Source organism: Neolamprologus multifasciatus, chromosome 10 (assembly GCF_963576455.1).
Source record: "Neolamprologus multifasciatus chromosome 10, fNeoMul1.2, whole genome shotgun sequence".
NCBI classification, from domain to species: Eukaryota; Metazoa; Chordata; class Actinopteri; order Cichliformes; family Cichlidae; genus Neolamprologus; species Neolamprologus multifasciatus.
Window position 1 is genome coordinate 31,206,697 of NC_140448.1, and position 20,957 is coordinate 31,227,653.

Below are 20,957 nucleotides of genomic sequence, written 5' to 3' on the forward strand. Positions count from 1 at the left end.
ACGGCGAACGAGGACATCATCATCGTGCGCGATGAGGTCGCTACCTTCAAACTGCCCCACGAATGAATCTGTGGTGGTGACGGTGCGTTTCGTACCTGAAGGTCTGCACCTCGGGGACCTCTTTGCGGCTCTGGCCTCTGATCTTATGGACGTCCTTGGCTGCGGCCTTCATCATTTTCTCCACCCTCTTCTCCTGCTGCTGCTCCTCTCGAGTCTGAAGAGAACAAAACCAGAGTTTTTATTCCAGCGGGACAACTATACTGTGACAGTAAAGAAAGAAAGTAGAGCGCCCTCTGGAGGATTATCTGTTTCATCTGCACATTGAGAGCAAACGAGGACACAGAAACTGATGTAACATGTGGACAGAGGCTCCACTCTGGACACTCGGCGGTAAGTTCACCTGTTTCTCGGCCTGCCTGAGGAGCAGCCGGAAGCGTTCGTCTTCTTGGACCCAGGCGGGCAGCTCTTTCTGGCCCTGCTGCCTCGCCTTCTCCAGCTGCGTCTTCAGCTCCCGCAGCACCCGCAGCTCCTGCGCCAGCCGAGCCTGCCGCGTCCGGGACACCTGCAGGTCCAACTCCAGGTCCAGAGAGGTCCGCAGCAGCCCGTCCAGACCTTTAACGGGTACAGGAGGCTGAGAGAGGATGAAGGGGCGGGGTTAGGCGCCGAGGACAAAACACAAATTTGCTGGAAAATCATCGACTGAACTGACGAGCTCTTAAAAATGTGACGGAGAATCTGACAGAAACTGAACGAGTGCAACAAAACAACAGTAACACCATCGACTTTCTCCCCGCTGCAGCACAAACTCACAACGTCACAACATCACAGTGCTTCTGCTGCCTGGTTCTGTCAGTCAGACAGGCCGAGTTTGAGCCGAGAGCAAAGAAAGAAAAAGAAAAATGCATAAAAAAACAAACCCAAAGCTAACAGAATCCAAACATCAGGGTTTCCTGCTGCTGTTTTGTTGGAGGTGACGCTGATCTAAACTCAACCAGGGCTGAACCACAGCTCGACACAGTCCTGCTACGTCTGCGCAGGTTTAAGTGCAGCCATCAGCGATGAAGCCTGTAAATCCTCGATCTCTGGAGGCTTAAACGTCACCTGAGTGTTTAATAACATCTCAACTTATTTGCAAATACTGTCACCAACACCTGCTGCGTGGAGCCCCGAGAGGCGAATCTGCTGCCTCGACTTTAAACCAATAGAAGCTGGCAAATGTCAGCGCTGCATTAAACATTCAGACGGTCATTAAATATTAAGAGTCGCTTCACTGGGAGTTGTCAGGAGGTTTAAAGCCTCACAAAATGCAAATTGTCTCTCCTTTCCGAGTTAATGCGGTCAGCAAATGTGAAGGTGTTACTTTCCAGAAGTGGAGAAGCAGGAGGATCAGAAAGACGAGAGAAACCGCACCACTGAAGCTGAAACACGGGAACCGAGCGTCCCGCGGTTCAGCGTGAACAGCCACGCTCACAGGTGAAGGGGGAGGGGCTAAAATGGCTTATTACAGACAGTGCTGCACCGAGGCTTAGTATCAGATAAACTAGGATTATTATGAACTGTGAATCATGCAAAGCTACTTTAGCAGAGTTACTTACTCAACAAATACCAACAAAGCTTCAATGACGAGTCTCACAAAGGAACTACTTTCTTTCGTCTACATCCGCCACACAAAGTAGGCGTGACGCTAGCTAATGTATAATGGTTCTGCAGAGGTGAGGGGGCGGAGTCTTTACCCTCTTCATGCGCATGCTGCGTCTCTCGGAGGCGTTTCTGACAAACGGGGACTTCTTGGAGAGCGTGGAGCTGTCGCTGTCACTGCGGTTAATCTGCGAGGACAAAAACGAGCGTTTAATGAGGTCGCGGCGTCACCATCGGCGCAAATCCTGCGTCGGTCTCACTTACCCTGCAGATGTACTGGCTCTGGGGTCCGGGCGAGAAGGTCTTGGAGCGGATGATGGTGTTGCCCCTCATGAAGGGGTTCTGCTGGCGGACGTCCGGGCGCCGCTCTTTGGGCCGAACCACGGAGCAGTGATGCAGCGACGGCAGGCTGTCCATGCTCGTCTCCTTGTTCACCTGTAGGAGAGAACCGCAGCGGTAACAAGGACGCTCGCCGACCGAGGCGCCGCCACAGTGTTAGTTCTAAAACTGCTTCCTGCTTAAAAACAAACTCGAAAAAGGTCGACTGGAACGGGAAGTGATTCTTCTTCTTCCCCTGCTTAAATGTCAGCGTTTCCAATTATCAGAGAAGAAGAACTCTAAACACAAAGCGGCTCGTTGACCTTTAAGCTGAAATAAATGGCGTTACCTTCTCTGTGATGGTGGCTGCCGCCACCGCCGTCGGAGGAGGAGGGGGTTTGGGCCCCTTCTCCTCATCTTCCTCCTCCTCTGCTTCCCATTGGCTGCTCTCGGGATAAAACTCATCCTCTTCCTTCAGAGGCGCCGCCCCCTCCACGCCGTGCCCTTCGTCGTCCTCGAACATGTCCGCCTCCAGAGGCTCGCCATGCCTGATGAAGACCAACCACAGACACTCGTTCTTACTCGCTACGCCACCATCGTCTTCCTCTGAACACGAGGCTCGCTCATAGTTTGCTTCACTCAGATTTTCATCCTCAACACTCACCACTCGTCATCCTCAGGCCCTCTGGCTCGGTCGCCGCTGGAAACGCGAGTCTGAAACACAAATAGTTGCATCAGGACTTTTTAATCCTCCGATCATTTCAAACATTTTTAGATCATTCAACAACGACATTCCCGTCACACTCGTAACACACACAGCATTTATGTCCCGAACAGTTTTCCACACTGATTGTGCATCAGCAGAATTCCTCTTATATTCCTACTGCAACCAACATGGCGTCTTACTTTCTATCCCTTTAATCTGATTTATGTATTTAGATTGAAGCTCGGTGATGGATATTCTATTCTATTCTATTCTATTGTATTCTATTCTGTCTCACTCACGGCTCCACCTTTAAAGACTTTTTGACCTTTTTATTGACTCATGTATCAATTTAATGACAGAAATGTGTAAAATTGTAACTGTTACTTTTCCTCTTCCTTCTTCATGTGCGCACACACGACTTTATTATTATTAGGGCTGCCACAAACGATTATTTTGATAGTCGACTAATCACCGATTATTTTTGCGATTAGTCGACTAATCAGATCATCATCCATTGGACGTAAAACGTACAGCTTATTGCACCAGCAGCATCTGCTCTTATATAACTATCATTAGCTTACAGCTTTAAGTGTTTAAGGTCTGTGCTAACTAAAAATAAAGACAAGATGATAGTTTATTACATTTTAATGAAATTTGCAGATTGTTTCGGTGAAGTTTAATAAACTCCTTGCTATCTAAAATATAACAGGACACCGGAGTAAATTCTCCAGCATCTCACACTTCTGATAATCAGCTGTCTGCTTGACGTTTATTCAGCTGTGTAAAAACTATAACTTTAATCTCAGCCAAACCGATTTACTCAGGAACAAATAAAATACTAAAAAAAAAGCCAAACAATAACATTTTAAGTTATCTAAGTGACTTGTATATCATGTTTAACCTGAGTAGTGAAAGACGGTGGTGGGTTTGAAAACGATTAGCCGGGAGTCCGGTGTTCTCACGGCTCTAGTTAGCCTAGCCCCCGGCTAGCTATCGAGCTAGTGGGTAACAGACGTCTCCGAAAACGTCGGAGCGCTTTTGAAAATATGTGGTGTCTTGATAAACTGAGCAGATATTTGAGGTTTACACAGCTACATTCTCGCCTGAAAACATGTTAAACGTTTATTTTGTGACCCAGAAAGAATAATAAGAGTAATATTAAAACTAACTAGCTGCCGCCATTGTTGGAAACTGAGCTGGGCTGCGCTATGAATTCTGGGACGCAGCTTCTTCTTCTTCGGGGTTTAACGGCAGCTGGCATCCTTGTACATGCAGTGCTGCCATCTTCTGTTTCAGTCCGTTATTACACTCTTAAATCCTACTACTTATTCCTGCGTCTTTTGTGATCTTACAAAGCTTCAAACGACGCGTCGACTATTAAATCAGTCGTCGACGATTTTGATAGTCGACGTAATCGTGACTAGTTGACTAATCGTGGCAGCTCTAATTATTATGATCAATATTTCCTCACAGGGACATTAAAGTGAGAACTAAAATGAGAAGAATTAGTTTTGATGAAACTGGAGAGGAAACGAAGCACGGCTCATTTGTGGGCCGCTCGCCGGGCTTCTGCTGACCTCGGGCAGGTAGACGCGACTCAGCAGGTTGTACCACTTGGTGCACTTCTCCTCCGAACAGCTGACGTCAGCGAGGCTGATCTGAGCTCCCGCCTGCAGCGAGGAAGAGGAGGAAGGGAGTCAGAGAGAGCATGTATTAAACTGTGTGTGATGAGAACCTCATTAACAGCTGATTAATTAACAGCTGATGACCTTTAACAAACAAACCGTGAGATCCTCGATGATTAGTGAACATTATCTTTTTTTTACAGTGACGTACGAACTGAAACTAACCAGACACTCTTCGTGGCCCGACTTGCCGGTGTCGCACACGTCCACCCTCAGGGTCTTCTGCCGCAGTGCACTGTGGGATATCTGCATGCCAAACACCTCGTTGAACTCCACGGCGTCTCGAGGTGGCGAGCTGCGTGTTCGGAAGAGGCAGCGAGTGGCCTCCACGCAGGGAAGCACCGCCACGCGAACATACCTGCAGGAGGAAAGGGCAAAGGTCACGCGATGATGTCGCGATGTAAATTACAGACTGTACACTAAAGATGGACGTAGCCTCCATGGCATCAACCTCTGGTTTCGTTTTTTTTTTACTTTGGAGAAAAAGTTTGTTTACTTTTTTATGAACTTTATTACTTTGAAACGTCACCTGAAGGCGGCTCGGCTGTTTTCACACGTTCATTATGATCTCAGTAAATAATCATTTTAGTTTTCGATCAGATTCCATAAAACTGCCGCGTAGAAAAGAAAAAAAACGACCGTATCGAGTTTTTCTGTTGAGCGCCTCAAACACACGGCAGCGTGGCAGAGGCCATTAAACCTGCTGAGATACGTTCGAGGGACAGGAAACACTCGGACTGAGACTTCGTACATTTTCTGGTCGGTCGGCAGACAGAGGGCGCTGCAGTTGGACAGCTGCATGACGTAGACGGTGAAGCGGCGGTCTCTGGCCTCGTAACGGAAGCCGAGCTGCACCTGAGGGCAGCCGGGCGCCAGGCGGTCCTCGTAGGAGCTCAGCAGGAGGTCGGCGGGGAGGCCGGGTCTGCGGGAAACAGCACGCGGAGTTATTTTAACCTCCAGCTGCAGTTATGGGAAATCCGTCCAATGTCACTCATTTATTAACAAACTGTAACTTTCTGAAACAAAGAGCCAGACCAGGAAAAATAAAAGAGTAACAATACGAGGACAAACCTACGACCTCGAATGTAAAACTTTCATACTTGCGCTCTGACGGCTCGTACACGCCGCTGTCGCCGGCGACCGACTCGTCAGACACGGCCGAGGTCACCCCAATCTTCTTTGGCCCCGCCCCCGTCCCTCGCAGCTCGGAAGCTGAGCCTAAAAAAACCAAAAGAAGAGAAATAAATAAATAAAATAATTTGATGTGTAACTGTAATCTCCATCAGCTTTGCATGAGTCACAGTTCAAAATCATCCTTCGACCACGTGTGGCGTCTTTGACTCCCGCTCGTGTTATTTATGTGCAAGTACAAAACCAAAACGTCCAAACTGTAGAGAAAAATGAAACCTGAACATGAGTCTATCTGATCCCTGAGCTGGGGTCGATGAAGTGAACCAATCAAACCTGGCCTGGAGCCGCACAGCGCTGCAAACATTAAAACTAATATAATCAATAATCTGTGGACCTGAGACAGACTTCAGGCTCGTGTGGCTTTGACCTGATAAGAGCAGGAAACCAGACACCAGGTGCAGCTTTCACCTGAGCCCGACTCTCACTGCCGCTCTGCGAGCTCGCATTAACCACACAAACGTGCAACAAGCTGCAAAACATGTAAAATAACAGAACAGTTTCTTTTTTTATTTGAATTAAACTTTCTGCTTTTTCTCCTCGTCTGACGTTTTCTTGATTATTAAACACATTAGTCAACAACACTGAAGTTAAAAGTGTCTCTCACAGCGGAGTTATTTCATATTTTAACTATTTAAGTGAAGCTCAAATAAAGAAGTAAATGGGGGGGAGGGAGATGAGGGTGGTAGGGGTCACGGGGTCGTCCAGCAGAGATTTGGAGAATTTTTGCCCATAAAGCCCTCGTTGCTGGTCCCAGTCAGTCTGACATCATGGCGGGACGTCTGCGAGCGCAGGCGGACGCAAGAGCGCCACGAAAGACGTCGGAGCCGACAGCAGATCAGGAGAGAGACAAGCCGGTAACAAAAGCAAAGGTAGGTCAGCACTCAGGTGCAGAAAGGGGCCTGGGAGGGGAGTGGGGTGAAAACATCACATTCATCGACTCGCTCGGTCCTAAAACAAACACATTAGGCCCACAGGCCACGCCTGATCCAAAACACACGACAACAAACACTGGGGCAAAGCGAGTCAAAAGAGCTGATGTAACTTTAGTGTCCTTCTGAACCCTGAAACTGTTGCTCTCTCCGGTATTTATCACGTTACGAGGGATCAGAAATAAAAACTGATCAATACACGGGCACCAGGTTATCAGCTGATATCGATATCGTATCAGCATCAATAACAGCCGATAAAAAAAAGTAAGAGTAGAAGAAGAAACGGGAGAAACATGCGTGAAGTGTGTTACAGGTGTTGATGTTGCATAATTTGTCCTGTAGAGGGCGCCCTGCTGCTGCTGCAGGCTGGCAGAGCGTAAACGAGCGAAACGAGTAAATGAGTAATCCACGACTGGTTTTAACAGCAAAACAGGATTAAACTCAGAAAGGACTCGTTAATAACGACGCTAACAAACATCAGGCAAAGATGTTTGTTTGATGTTCGTCCCACATATCGAATGTTTTAGTCACCAAATACAAACGTCAGCCTCAAACATCCTGCGTCTGTCGGCCGTATCAGAAATACAGGAAAAAACCAAATGATTGTACTGTGAGAGGATGTAGGAGAAGATTAAATATCATAAAAATATTTTTTTTAAAGACTGAACTGATTTACCTGAAAAAAAGTTTTTCAATTATTTAGTTTTAAAATGAATAAAAGTCAAAATTATACCTAAAAAATTAAACTGGAGCAATGAAGCGATCACAGCGATCACGTCTCCTGATGCAGAGAACGAGCTTCAGCTGAACAGCTGCAACCCTAAACCCCCCTGACCTTCACCTCCACCCTCCTCATCGCTGCCAGCAGCTGTCAGGTGTCACACACAGTGTTAAATTCCTCATCACACACACTGAGAGGAGGATTCCTGGAGTCGGGCTTTCTAATAAAGTTTTTTCTCTGAAGTTAAGAGCGGCCTCTGTCACAGCGACTCGTTCCTGACTATGTTTGATTATGTCAGACCTGACTGCTGAGCGGCTGAGAGCCTGGGAAGCTCAGGTCTGATGAAGAGTCACGTTTCCACTCAAACACGCCGCAGCTTTTATTCTCGTTTCTGATGGCGAGCGGTTATAAAGACGGCTCGCTGTCACCTTAGCAACACTGAGGATTAAAAGCGTTCGTCCTCACTGAGATGAAGACGTGCTTCCAGTTTCTGAAGCCTGAGGAGTTCGTGTGATTGCTGATGCAGCAGGACTCAGTGACTGGGATCAACAACGACTAAAAACATCAGATAGATCGTGCTGTGTAATCGTGCTGCTTCCTGTTTACCTTTGACCTCCTCGCCCAGCCTGCCGTGGTGGTTCTGCTTCTCCTCCGGACCTCCCTGCTCCTCCTGACGCTGCTCCTCAGAGTCCAGCCTGAGCTCCAGCTCGGCCAGCCTGCTGTGGAGCTCCAGGTCGAGGCCCAACCCGGAGCCGCCCGACTGGCCCGCGAACGTCTCGCCTGACAGGAAGCTAGCGTCCGTGACCAGGGGCGAGCACGGCGGAGACAGCGAGGAGAGAGACGAGCGCGGGGATAAGGAGTTCATTGAGCGCGGGGTTTCTGACAGTTTGAGGGCCTGGATCCTGGAAGGCTCCGCCCCCACGGCGGCCCCTGTGCCTCCTCCAGCGTCTCCTCCGGTGACTCCCGACTTGCTCTGGGGTCTCCCGGCGTCTTTCGTGCCGCTGCCGGTCACCACCTCGTGCTCGTGTATGGTGGTGATGGAGCTGGAGGGCCGGTACCCTCCCTGGACGCCCTCCTGCAGGAGGCTGTCCAGCTTGTTCTGGAAGTCCGGGTCGGCCAGCTCCGGCTGCTCCAGGTAGATGTCGGTGAAGCTGAGGGAGGAGGTGGAGCCGAGGCTGGAGGTGGTGGCCAGCGAGCCGCGGCTGGAGGTCAGAGAGCCTCGACTGCTGCCGGACGAACAGGAGAGGGTGCTGGCCGACAGGCTGAGGAGGAAGAGGGAGGAAGTTAACCACAGACACAATGACGCGTGAGTCGGCCGATCGGTGCAATCGTGTCGACGTTGGAGCGCGAGTCTGTTCACCTGCACCTAGAAACACAAGTCCGTTTCTCGTATCTGCGGCGCGACGTCACAAACGTCAAACCGCTGCTCGGCTTCATTACATGTACTAAAGAAAGAATCAGCTGATCAAAACCAGCTGACTACGATCACGGCGTAAAGGTGCTGAGCTCAACTGCTGTCCAATCATTTCTCTGGAAAACTGCTCTGGGTCTAACATCCTGGTCTCTTCCTGTCGAGCGTCAGCAACAAACTGATTCCCAAAAGCTTTTTTCCTGTTTTATAGTTTCTGTTTATCACGATGCTATGACCTTGACCTTTGACCTCACTGTGAAATGGAACGCCTCAGTTTATATTCATAACATCTGATTTCACCTCTGAGGAGCTAAACGGGATCGAAAACTGACCCAAAAAAGCTGAAACGTGATTTCAAAAACATATTTAAAGAGTCTTTGTTGACATTTGTTTGCTTTGCTTCTTTTCTTTGAATAATTAAAACGACTGTTGACAATAAAACTCGTTTTTTGACTTCTTCATGATTAAAGTCGTCCTCGTCTCTCCACCTCGGCCTCGGGACGACGAGCTAATTAAAGCGTGACGGCTCGTTGACTCGGACGCGGCGCACTTCCTGTCCTGTTACAACCACCAAACGCGGGAGGAGACGGAGAAGCCGACAACGCTCAAGTCGTGGTGTTGAGCTTCTTACGGCACTGATTTTAAAAAGAGCAGAATAACAACACAAACATCATTTTTCTGCATCCTTATTTCTACTTCATGTCTTTTTATAAATAAGGTTTTAAAATGAGTGACACAGAGCACAGAGTCTGTTTTACGTTCCCTTATTTAACGCACTTTTATGTATTTCCTGTTATTTCTGCCCATTAGGTTCAACATATTCAATGCCTGACTTCTGTCTTGAGCCTTTATTTTGAAAAAAACTGTGGACACTGAAACTTCAGTCTCACTTCTGCAGATTCTTCCATCATTCTCTGAGTTACCGTAAACTTTAAAGACGTGTTGATTATCTTTAATGAGCTCAACGAGAAGCACGAACCTCTTGAGCTGCGTGTGCAGCATGGTGGCGAGGCGAACGTTCTCCTCCAGCTCTCTGACCAGCTTGTTCCTCTTGCAGTGAAGACGAAGCCTGAAACAACAAAAACACAAAGACGCTGTTTAGTTTCTGCAGTACAGGAAAAATCGATGCCGACAGCAGCTCCTGAACGCCACACAATCTGCAGCAGAGATCTACAGCCTCGGTGCAAACAGACGTCTTCTGTTTCCTGTTCGTCTCCCTTTTACACATTTTTATTTAAACCTCTGACTCCTCGCCATCAGGATCAGGACACCATGGAGACACCGCCATCTTCTCTCCGCATGTTAACAACTAGGGATGGGTATCATTTAGGTTTTATCTGATACCAGTACCAAACCGGTACTTTTGAAACGGTGCCGGTGCTTAAAAAAAGGAGAACACAAAACTGGTCCAAAAACCTCTCATGTTTAACTGTTTTCCACTTTTTCTTTGGTCATTTTAGCCTTTTTGTCCAGGGTGAAGGGAGTATCTGCCATCAAACAAGAAGACAGCCGCATGTAGCTATGATGGTGTTTGCTAGTTCACCTTACATGCATTAATGTAATAACGTGGTTAGCCTACTCCACGTAAATTACACACGAACAACATTAAGCTACTCACGCAGAGAAGAACGGCTGCTGCTGCATCATCATCCTCATCATTTCTGCTACACTGGCAGGGCTAGGGGCCAGGACTCTCCTCTTCGGGTTTTTGGGGGATGTTGCTAACTCCGGGTCCGATAACAGGCACCACACCCGCAGTAGATGTGCTCGGTGTGAGGTCTCGCAGCAAGCTATCAAATACGGCGCATTTCTCGGCTTTTAAAAAAACGCTATGCGTCGCCAGGTGTTTCATCAGATTTGAGGTGTTACCTCCTTTGACAACATCACAGTATCAGCTTAAAGCACTTGTTGCTGCTGCTGAGTTTGCATCTTTTGCTGTGAAGTACAGCCAGACTTTTGACCGCTTTGCCTTGGGCGTTTTTAATCTGTAGCTCTGCTCTAAAAGAACGTACGTACCTGGACCCGCCTACTACGCTTGCAAAGGTAAAATGATTGGCTAGAATCTGAAGTGTATCACAGCTCAGGAAAAAAAAGCACCGAAATAAAGCTGCGAAATGTGCGCTGCTTTTCGGTCTGGTTACTACCGTTTATGTCAGGGGCACTCAGCTGGTTTTAACTAGTTTTTATTAGTAAATGTGTATTAAGGACATTTTAGCAGCTGTTAAAGGAGCTGCAGGAACCCTGCTGTCCACATGGAGGCAGACCTGAGCAACATTCAGACGACTGAACCGCCCAAAATCTTTAAACCAGAACCTGCAGGTGTGTGTGTGTGTGTGTGTGTGTGTGTGTGTGTGTGAGTGAGTGAGAGAGTGTGTGTGTGTGTGTGTGTGTGTGAGTGAGAGAGAGAGTGTGTGAGTGAGTGAGTGAGTGAGAGTGTGTGTGTGTGTGTGTGTGAGTGAGAGAGAGAGTGTGTGTGTGAGTGAGTGAGTGAGAGTGTGTGTGTGTGTGTGTGTGTGTGTGTGTGTGTGTGTGTGTGTGTGTGTGTGTGTGTGTGTGTGAGAGAGAGAGAGAGAGTGTGTGTGTGTGTGTGTGTGTGTGTGTGTGTGTGTGTGTGTGTGTGTGTGTGAGAGAGAGAGAGAGAGAGAGAGTGTGTGTGTGTGTGTGTGTGTGTGTGTGTGTGTGAGTGAGTGAGAGAGAGAGAGAGAGAGAGAGAGTGTGTGTGTGTGTGTGTGTGTGTGTGTGTGTGTGTGTGTGTGTGAGTGAGTGAGTGAGAGTGTGTGTGTGTGTGTGTGTGTGTGTGTGTGTGTGTGTGTGTGTGTGTGTGTGTGTGTGAGTGAGTGAGTGAGTGAGTGAGAGAGAGAGAGAGAGAGAGAGAGAGAGAGAGAGAGAGAGAGAGTGTGTGTGTGTGTGTGTGTGTGTGTGTGTGTGTGTGTGTGTGTGTGTGTGTGTGTAAGGGGGGGAGAAGGTGGACTAAAAGAGGTTCTTGTTCTTTGTGGAGCCTCTCAGGTTACAGGAACAGGAGACGCGACACAAAGAGAGTCTGAGCTCAGGTAGAGTCTGACCTGAACAGGAACAACAGGAGTCCTGTTAGAGGAGGAGGAGGAGGAGGAGGAGGAGGGGGGGGGTGTCTGTGGTATTCAGGAAATGTGAAAGTGGTGCTACGAGGCTAGGAGGGATGCAAAGGACTGATGATGATGAGGAGGAGGAGATTCTTCATGCTCCTCAGGGAGGGCTGATGTCTGTAAAGGTCAGCTGCATCACCAAGGACATAATGACGCTGTTTACACACCTGTCATCACCTCTGACCTCCTTTACGCTGCAGCTGCTTTTTAGTTTCTGCAGATGCGTTCAGGAACTAAACCAGCAGCTCGGGCAGGTGATTGATGAGGCGCTGCGGTACCATCGGGCTCTTCGTACAGGTCGCCACCGCGGATCGGCTCCCGGCCCTGCACCCTCTGCAAGTGCACGAGGTTCCTCATCGCTGCACCGTGCATGACGAGCAACGGTAAATCGCTCCACGCCGGAGTTGCATAACACACTGAAGCTTTCGACTTTACACTGAGGGAACCGCACTCACAGCGAGTCCTGCTGCAGCACGAAACCACAGGAGGAGGAACAGTTACCCGAGCACAAACGTCACACAGCAGGACGCTGCAAGCGATACGGACAACCTGCAGAGTATAACCTGCAAACCCAGACGCTCCCTGAACGCATCACCTACAAACAAATAAAGTTTTGGTAAAGTGCGTTTTCACACTAACGACTGGAACCGAATCCTGGTTCTGGTCAGGGCGACGTTTCCCAGTTTCTCTGGGTTTTGAACTGTGATGTGTAGCATCCGCGCTCACCCTGCAGCACACGTTCTCATTAGTCGTACATTCATCACCTTTCGGTCAGCGCCTTGCTCTGGTTGTCTCTGGCGGCCTGCAGGTCTCGCTCCAGCCGCTTCTTCTCGGACTCCAGCTTCTCTGCGTCGTTGGGCTGCAGCCGCTGCCGCGGGCTGATGTACTGCAGCTCCTTCAGAAGCTCCTCCTTCTCGTTGATGAGGATGAGGCGGTCCCGCTCCGGGTCCAGCAGCCCCGGCCACGCCTCGCTGTCCAGTTTGGCGATCTGCACCTCGATGGTGGCGATCCTGGGAGAGGAAACGAAGGAAACAGTTCCACCCGTAAACAAACATCACACTTTAAAAACACCTTTAAGCCCAGAATCAGGCAGATTATCAGGAGCAAACGGACTTTAAACGCACCGCGACGTCTCGCTGGTTTGATTATTTCTCACATTTTTGTGCTGAAGATCAAACTTTTTAATCTCGGAGAATCTGAGGGGTTTCCTTCTAGTATCCACCTCCAGCCTCATCATTATCTAAGCTCTGCTGACACGTGTGAGAGACAGACGGTTACCTTCTCTTGGCCTCCTCGTACTTCAGGCTCACACGAACCTTCTCGGCCAGTTTGTTGCTGCTGGTCATGAACTGAATGAAAACAAACAAAACAACACGATGGAGGTTAAAACTCAACGTTTTACCGACAACACTCACTGAAAACTGTGGACAGTGTGAGATTCGACCATCTCGACACACCAAAGAAGAAGAAAATAATAAAGAAACTGGCTGTGGAGTTATAAGTACACTGGATTATATTTGACAATTAATTATGGCGAACAGTCATAATCGACGAGTTTGTGCGCTGGACGCGCTCCGGCTCGGGGCTTACCTCGGCGGGGATGTCGGTCTGCGAGCTGGCGTCGGAGTAGAGCCGCGGGATGGACAGGTCGGAGTTCGCAAGCGAGGTGCTGCTGCCCCACAGCTCCTGCTGCGAGCCCGAGTCCAGCCGGAAGCCGTCCTTCAGCACCGCCAGTTTCTGCAGGAACACGAGACAAACAGAGAGGGCGCCGAAGGTCACAGCACGAACCGCAGCGAGGAAAGAGGCGCAGAATCACGACAGCATCGCAGAACGCTTAGCTGCTTAACAGCCGCCATCATCATTATTATTACTACTATAAAACTTTAAAATCTGTGCAGATATTAAGTGAATTAAAGACCATCGGATTCCACCTGCGTGAGGGGACATTCCTTTCAAATGCTCTGACCTTTGCCCTCGAGTCGCATTCGATCATCGAGGAACTGAAGCTGAGAATCATTTATGAACTGCAGCCTGTTTGCACAGAGCCGCTCAGTGAAAGCCGCTCAGGGCAAAGGGCAGGCGTGAAGGAGCAACTCCTGAAAGCGAGAAAGGAGACGCTGCTGCTGCTTCTATGTTTGCGCTGCAGCCGCGGCGTTCCCTTTCATCTTTACGACCACGATGAAGTCTGCGGTTGGTTTTGAAGTGTGCTGAGGATTGCAGCTTATCCCTGCTTTTATACGGAGCAGAAAAATAACACTACACCTCCATCATTACAGCATTTACAGTCCCACAGTTTTATCTGCAGTTCCAGCTCCATTAACGCGTAAAACACAAATCTCTTAAAATCAGCTTCTCTGCAGATCTGTCAGCTGAATGTTGGCGCTACCAAATCTCCAGTTTAACCACCTCCCGAAGGCGTTGGACTGGTGTGGGGACTGAGGAGGTCACTGATCTCCTGCACCGTCCTCCTGCAATCAGCCGTGAAGAGCCAAGAACAAACCAACACGACCGGACGACTGGGCGGGACTGAGGTATCCAACGAGTGCCAGGTTACACAGAGCGGTTCAGGCGAGTGTGGCCTGTCAGTGGTGTCACTTCCTTCATCCTCCAGGACCTGCATACTCTCCCCACATGAGGCCGAGCATTGTGGTGCAGCTGGAGGAACCCAGGACCAGAGATGGGCAGTAACGCGTTGTAATCCGATTTCTTTTTTCAAGTAAGGAGTAAAGTAAGGGATTACTATTGCAAAAACGGTAATTAGATTACCGTTACTTTCCCGTAGGAACGCTGCGTTACTGCGTTACTAAAACCGTGATTTTTTTGCCAGAATGTCTCATGACAGTGACGTAAGCGAGCGCGACGTTCGTGACAACAGCTGTGTGCAGATCAACAATGGATCATATATCAGTGCAGAGAGAGTATGAGCGTGCAGCGTTTAAAGCGTGGAAGTACTGACCTTACTTTGAGTTTGATTCCATAAAAAGTGACAAAAACATTAGTGTCCGTTGTGCGTGGGAAGAAAACTTCTTTTTACAGCAAAGAAAACCCTAAACTTCCAAGCAAGCACCGAGTAGCTATGACGTAATGGGAAACTCACAGAGAAACTGCCGTATCCTTCCACCGACCGCGGCACACCTGCACCAAGGTAAACCTCCGCCTACCCCACTCCTGCTTTACAGGTGGAAATAGAGCAACAGGACCGCTAGTCTTTGACTTTATTTATTTTCTGCTGTGTTTTACTTGCATCTATTTGAAAGACTGAGTGTAAACACAAAAAATATTTTATTTTATGTGCTGGAATGTGCAGAAAATAGGTTTAAATGTTAAACTAATTTCTTCCAGTCAGAGAATGTTGCAGATAATTAAATGTTTGCTTGATGCATAAAGTTAAAAGATTAAAACTAATAAAACAAGTTTTAAAAAGAGACTTTTCCATTTGATTACATTTTGTATGATGGATTATGTAGAAAAAGTAGAATTGGGCTGAAAGATCTATCACTTTATCACCTATTCAGGTTGTAAATCGTGTTTTTAAAAAGTAACTAAGTAACTAAGTAATTAATTACTTTTGAAAATAAGTAATCAGTAAAGTAACGGGATTACTTTTTGGGGAAGTAATCAGTAATTAGTTACTGATTACTTTTTTCAAGTAACTTGACCAACACTGCCCAGGACCCACTGCACCAGCGTGGGATCTCCATGGACCCGCCTCCCCAGACCTTCACTGATCCACCAAACCGGTCACGCTGAATGACGGTACAGGCAGCGCAACGTTCTGCAGACCCTCCCACGTCTGTCACATGTGCTCAGGGTGTGGCCTCTGCAGGGTCCAGGTCACCTCACGCTAACAGCAGCAAAAAGACATCAGTGTGAAACTGTCCCTGTGGGTTTCGTGTCATCATTGCCCCTTTGATGCACCTGTTGTTAACGTCATTCAGGCCAAAGCAGCTGAACCTGATCAACACCTCTGATACTAACGGATCACATCAGACTTCATGCAAGACTCCGATAGAACAGGGTTCCTTTAATATTTGTGTATGAACTCATATTCAGAAATAAATGTGTGGTTGTTGACGTGCAGATATACGATGTGAACACACAGGAACAGACGGAGCTGTCAGCTGCAGATGGTAGAGGGGGAGGAGGAGGGAGACGGACAGAAGGAGGAAGGCAGCAGATAATTTATTATTGAAGACATTTTCCTCCTCCTACCTCCGAAGCAATCTGCAGTCACAGCACACCTGACGGTTTCCATCTTTATGTGCGTCGCAGCGATGATGCACTTCAAAGACGCACACGTCTGCACCCTCAGCTCCGTAAATTACCACCGCGTACGTTTTCAAGTCGTTGCATCAGAGCCCAAAAACTACACATCAAACACTCGAAGTTGGTCTCAGTGCACACCTGTAAACAAACCCTCATCCTCTTCATGCAACTTTAATCCCCCTGCAGCCGTGGAGGAAATATGGACGAGTTAATACTGTGATGAAAGGACGTGGAGGAGCGAAGGGGTGCTGGGAGATGCCGGCGTAGCTCGCCACGAGGCGTCATTCATGCAAAACAGAGAGCTGCAAACTGAAGCTGTGGGAGAAGAAAAGCAGACCGAGCGGCCTTTAAACGGCTCGACACATAACGGCCTGCAGGCTTTTTAAAAGTCACTTCAGCGTGAGTCACTGTGTACATAAGATACAGTACATGAAAACGAGATAACAGAGAGCCTGGAGCTGAACACAAGCTACACTTCAGGACTCGAAACCTCTTTAAAAATGCCTTAGATTAAAATTACGATCAACTGTTTGTACAAACACTGATACAGTTTAATATTAACAGCGAGGAAGAATGAACGCTTTGTTCACGTTAACGACAATTAAACACGTCTGTTTGCTCCTCAAGCATTTCAGCAGCAGCTTTTACCACCGACTTCTCCTCAAGTCAACCGAGCTTTCCATCTCTGTAATCCAGCCCGCCGTCTTCTTTTTACCTTCAGGTTCCTGCCGCCGTTATCACCCCGGTCCCGTGGTCACCAACAGGTGGATCGCGGCCCAGATCTGGACGCAGGCGCCCATCTTTACGGGCCCAAGTTCTTTTAATCTTTTGTCTTTATGTTGGTGTACGTACAGACGAAACACAGATGCTTTCTAACTGTGTCCATGTGATGCTGCTCGGCCAATCACATCAATTATACAGAGTGAAAGCAGAAAAGCAGGAAGCAGCTGAGCTAGTTCACTGTAAACGCATCTGATGGACTGAAGAAAACCTCAGAGGAGCCTCTCCTCATCGTGTAAACTACTAAAACAGTATGTTCTTTGACTCGCTCTCTAGCTGGCCTTAAATCAGCAAATTTGATCACATGTGATATTCAAAGATGGGGTAATCTCCCCCTTTCTTTAATCGGTAAGATTAATGTTGTTAAAATTAACATCTTACCAAAATTTTTATTTTTATTTCAGTCAACTCCCTTATTTCTGCTGAAACATTTTTTTGTTTCACTGGACAAGATTATTGGTTCTTTCATTTGGGGAGGGAAGCCACCTAGGGTCTCTGAAACTTTGCTGCAGCGATGCAGATTTAGTGGAGGACTTGCATTACCTAATTTTTTAGCCTACTACTGGGCCGCTCACATCCATAAACTTTGCTACTGGCTAAAATCTTCTGGTTCCTCGTGGTGTAAATTGGAGCTATCATCATGTAAGGGCTCTTTGCTCTGTTCCTCTTTACCCGTAAAACCCTCTCTGTACACTGATAATCAGGTGGTTCTTAACACACTCAAGATCTGGTTTCAGTTTAGACGTCACTTTAATTTTGTAATGCCGTCTTCCTCGGCTCCTCTAAGCGACACCATTTGTTTCCCCCTTCACTCTTGGACTCAACATTCTCAGTGTGGTGTGACAAGGGTATAACACAGTTCAAACGTTTATATGTGGATGGTGTTTTCGATAGTTTTCCCAACTTGTCTTCTTGTTATAATCTCCCTATTACCCATTTGTTTCGCTATTTTCAAATTCGAAATTTTGTTGCCAAGTGTTTCCCAAATTTTTACCTCCAGAACAGCAGTGGGAAACTACGTTATCATTCATTCCTCATCACAGAGGAACCATTTGGAAACTCTATGATGCTATTCTGTCTTTTAGTAACCACTCTAATGTTAAGCTTAAGTGTGCATGGGAAGGAGAACTAGGAATTTGAATACATGAGGAGTCTTGGGAACAGGCTGTAGCGAGGGTACGATCTTCCACCTCCTGTGCTCGTCACTGAATTCTTTAAGGCTGTTTTTCTCTAACCGGACCTCCTTAAATCGTAGCTGGATCCCCTTCCTTTGGCCGAGCTGAGTCTAACCCTCAGACATTTGTATTTTTAATGCTTTACGTGAGCGCTGATGTTTCGTACCAGCCCGACGTTGCCTCGCGGTTTTAACGGCGTCAGTCTCTCCCATTCAAAACCTGTCGCGGTGACGTAAACAGCTGCGCCGCAGACGTTCTCTTACAGAGTGAGAAGTGCCAATCACGTTCCTGCGATACAGAATGACACCTGATCGTTTTTTTATCAAAGCCTTTGACTGAACTCACACGGCGTCTGCTCCATGTCACTTTAAGACCATCGCCTCTGTCCTCGTCATCATGTGACACACGTGCACAGCTGTAATATGAACATACACGACTCGTCTAAACTGAACTCAAACCTTTAACCAAGCAAGGTCCTGCATCCAAACGTTCAGCTGCACATTAACATCGAGTGTCCTCCTGTTGGTGAACGAGAGGAGGAAGAAAGACGATCCAAACGCCGGCGTGAAGCACATAGAGTCGAGGTAGCTCTGTGGTTTTATTTTGAAAGGTCACGCTCTGCTGAAACATCCTCACAGCTGTCTGATGTTTTTAACCGTTTATTGGTCCAAACTGCTTCTTCACGCAGGTCGAGGTAGATTTATCGTCTCTCCAGACGTCCCAGAGTAACTGTTAAGTCTTAAATAAGCCATAAATTACACGTGAAGCCTGCTGAGAGTGTAAATGTGAGAAGTCCAGGCTTCCAACCCAGGTTTACCTGCATGAGCTCCTGCTTCTCCTTCTCCCCGGAGCTGATGGCGTCGCGGATGGAGCGCACCTCGCTGAGGATGGCCTGGGCCTCCTGCAGCCTGTAACCGGACGGGCTGTTGGACACCTTCTGGTCGATCCTGGAGGAGGAAGAGAAAGAGGAGGAGTCAGGATTCAGATTGAAAACCGTGTGAGCAGATGTTTGTTCACTTGATTCAGGGACAGAGGAAGCTGCTCAGCGCGAGCAGTCTTCTCACCTTCGTGGTTTTCAGTAAAAACACGTCATTCAACATCTATCTGCTCTGACTTTTTACTCTTTGTGGTGCAGCGATACACATCAAGTGTAAATGTCAGGGACGAGGTTTGGATTCCACTCGTGACTGTAAATCGAGCTCCGATGAACCGAGCTTTGATTTTTCCCCCAGTTTCGGGTACGTCGCGCCCCACAGGTGACCTCAAATGAGTCAGAACTGAGGAAGCCGACAGCGCCACGCTCTGCCATTAAATCGGAATAATTGTGTGAAAATACGGTCAGGATGTTCTCCCACAGCCGTCCTTTCTCACAGGCATCACAAAAAATACCGTTTACTACGTCATAAATGTGCAACAGTCTTGTATGATTTAGATGGATTTATGAATCCCACGCCTTGTTTCAGATTAAAAGACTCTTCCTCGGATGTAAACAGCTCTACTGGTGAACTCATAACTGTCGCTGGTATGAATGAGACGGTTTAGGCGCAGGAGCGTCGACCTGGACAGACACGCACACGCCTCCGGTGGCCGGTCTCTGAATCGCTCAGGGAGGCGGATGAAGTCCAAGCTTCGCCTCGCTGGGTTTTTATTTGTTTCTGTTTTTGCTGTGAAACAGCTGATGGGACAGATGTTTTCAGGACGTGAGTGAGTGTTTAATCCCTCCTCTAATCGTCCTGCAGACCTTTCAAATATGACGGATGATTTATTCTATATTTTAATCAGAAATTAAAAATAACAACACGCTCAGTCAGGGTTGATATTTTAAAAAGCGAGCAGTCGAACGTGTCAGTATTTCCAACTCTAACTACGACGAGGGTCGACTGTTGGTTCAGGTGAGACGCAGGATCCCCGTCACGGCTGCGAGTGCAGCTTGGCTGCGCTCGGAGGCAGCGGCGGCAGCCATGTAAAGCCCGTCATCGGTAAGTCATGCATGCATCTGAACAACCGGCCCGTCCACATTCTTCAGAGAGGGAAGAGGGGAGGGAGGATCGGGCCGAGAGGGAGCGAGCGAGCGAGGGCCAAAACAAGGTAGAGCAGGAATGAGGAAGCGAGCGGGGAGGGAGGCACTTGTCTGTAACAGGCCGAGGGGACGAGTAATCCTCTGAAATCCCTCTCAGACATGGACTCATGTTTGCTGAAAGCAGCTTCAGATCTAAACACACACACACACACACAGATATATAATTTATACAGGAGAGGAGTGTTTGCTCAGTGTTTGCTGCTCCCGTTTGGGTAAACACGCCTGACACCTGTGACCTCAGGGACACGTTTGGCCTCAGACTCACGTCCGCACTGAAACCCGCCACTTTAAGGCTGATTCAGGGTCACGAGCACGTTTGACCCCGAGTCCTGTCAGACAAGGGCGGGCAGCTCATGAAAATCACTGTGTGGTAAGTAGTGTAGTATATTAATCAGCTGTAATCTTTAGGCTCCACTTATAATATCAAATATAACAACACGTACTTCAATTTACTGAACAGCCATTAATCAATAAACTGAACACACGTATTCAGATTAATCACTTCATTTATTTGGACTCTTCTCCTTTCAGCTCAGCGTGAAGCTGAAACATCGATAAAGGTTTAAATTAATCTGTCTAATTTACAATCGCAGGCACATCTGCGAGGTTTCCCTCCCTGTTAACAGATTATATCATGATCCTCTATGAGAGCAGGGATGTCGGGCACCTGTCACATCAGTCCTGCCACTTTATCTCAGCCGCTCTCTGTATTATGACAGACTGGATCAAAGAGCAGACCTGCTGCCGTCTATAACATCCAGGACTTCACTGCATACAGTGTCTGTTTTCCTGAGTGTGCCTGAAGTGTTCAGAAGAAATCAAATACTGCATCTGTGGTTACAATACTTGCTTGGATTTGATGCATTTATACGTTAGAGTGTGCAGGAGCTACAGGTGGATCTGCTGCGAGGCCTCGTTTCCATTTTTCAGAGCGC

The 20,957-nt window shown here is 47.9% G+C and overlaps 1 protein-coding gene across 1 annotated transcript in view; it reads right to left on the reverse strand.

Moving 5' to 3' along the window:
- Window positions 1-20,957, reverse strand: part of wwc1 (WW and C2 domain containing 1) — a 42,271-nt gene that overhangs the window by 4,964 nt on the left and 16,350 nt on the right. Inside the window, exons 6-21 of the mRNA XM_085173705.1 lie at window positions 18,760-18,889; window positions 13,312-13,458; window positions 13,000-13,070; window positions 12,486-12,731; window positions 9,579-9,668; window positions 7,795-8,450; window positions 5,448-5,565; window positions 5,099-5,269; window positions 4,513-4,705; window positions 4,240-4,332; window positions 2,621-2,670; window positions 2,306-2,504; window positions 1,903-2,073; window positions 1,734-1,826; window positions 401-631; window positions 96-214 (exon numbers count right to left, since the gene is read on the reverse strand). Of these exons, the coding sequence (XP_085029831.1) occupies window positions 96-214; window positions 401-631; window positions 1,734-1,826; window positions 1,903-2,073; window positions 2,306-2,504; window positions 2,621-2,670; window positions 4,240-4,332; window positions 4,513-4,705; window positions 5,099-5,269; window positions 5,448-5,565; window positions 7,795-8,450; window positions 9,579-9,668; window positions 12,486-12,731; window positions 13,000-13,070; window positions 13,312-13,458; window positions 18,760-18,889 (2,778 nt within the window). The remainder of the gene's footprint in view (window positions 1-95; window positions 215-400; window positions 632-1,733; window positions 1,827-1,902; window positions 2,074-2,305; window positions 2,505-2,620; window positions 2,671-4,239; window positions 4,333-4,512; window positions 4,706-5,098; window positions 5,270-5,447; window positions 5,566-7,794; window positions 8,451-9,578; window positions 9,669-12,485; window positions 12,732-12,999; window positions 13,071-13,311; window positions 13,459-18,759; window positions 18,890-20,957) is intronic.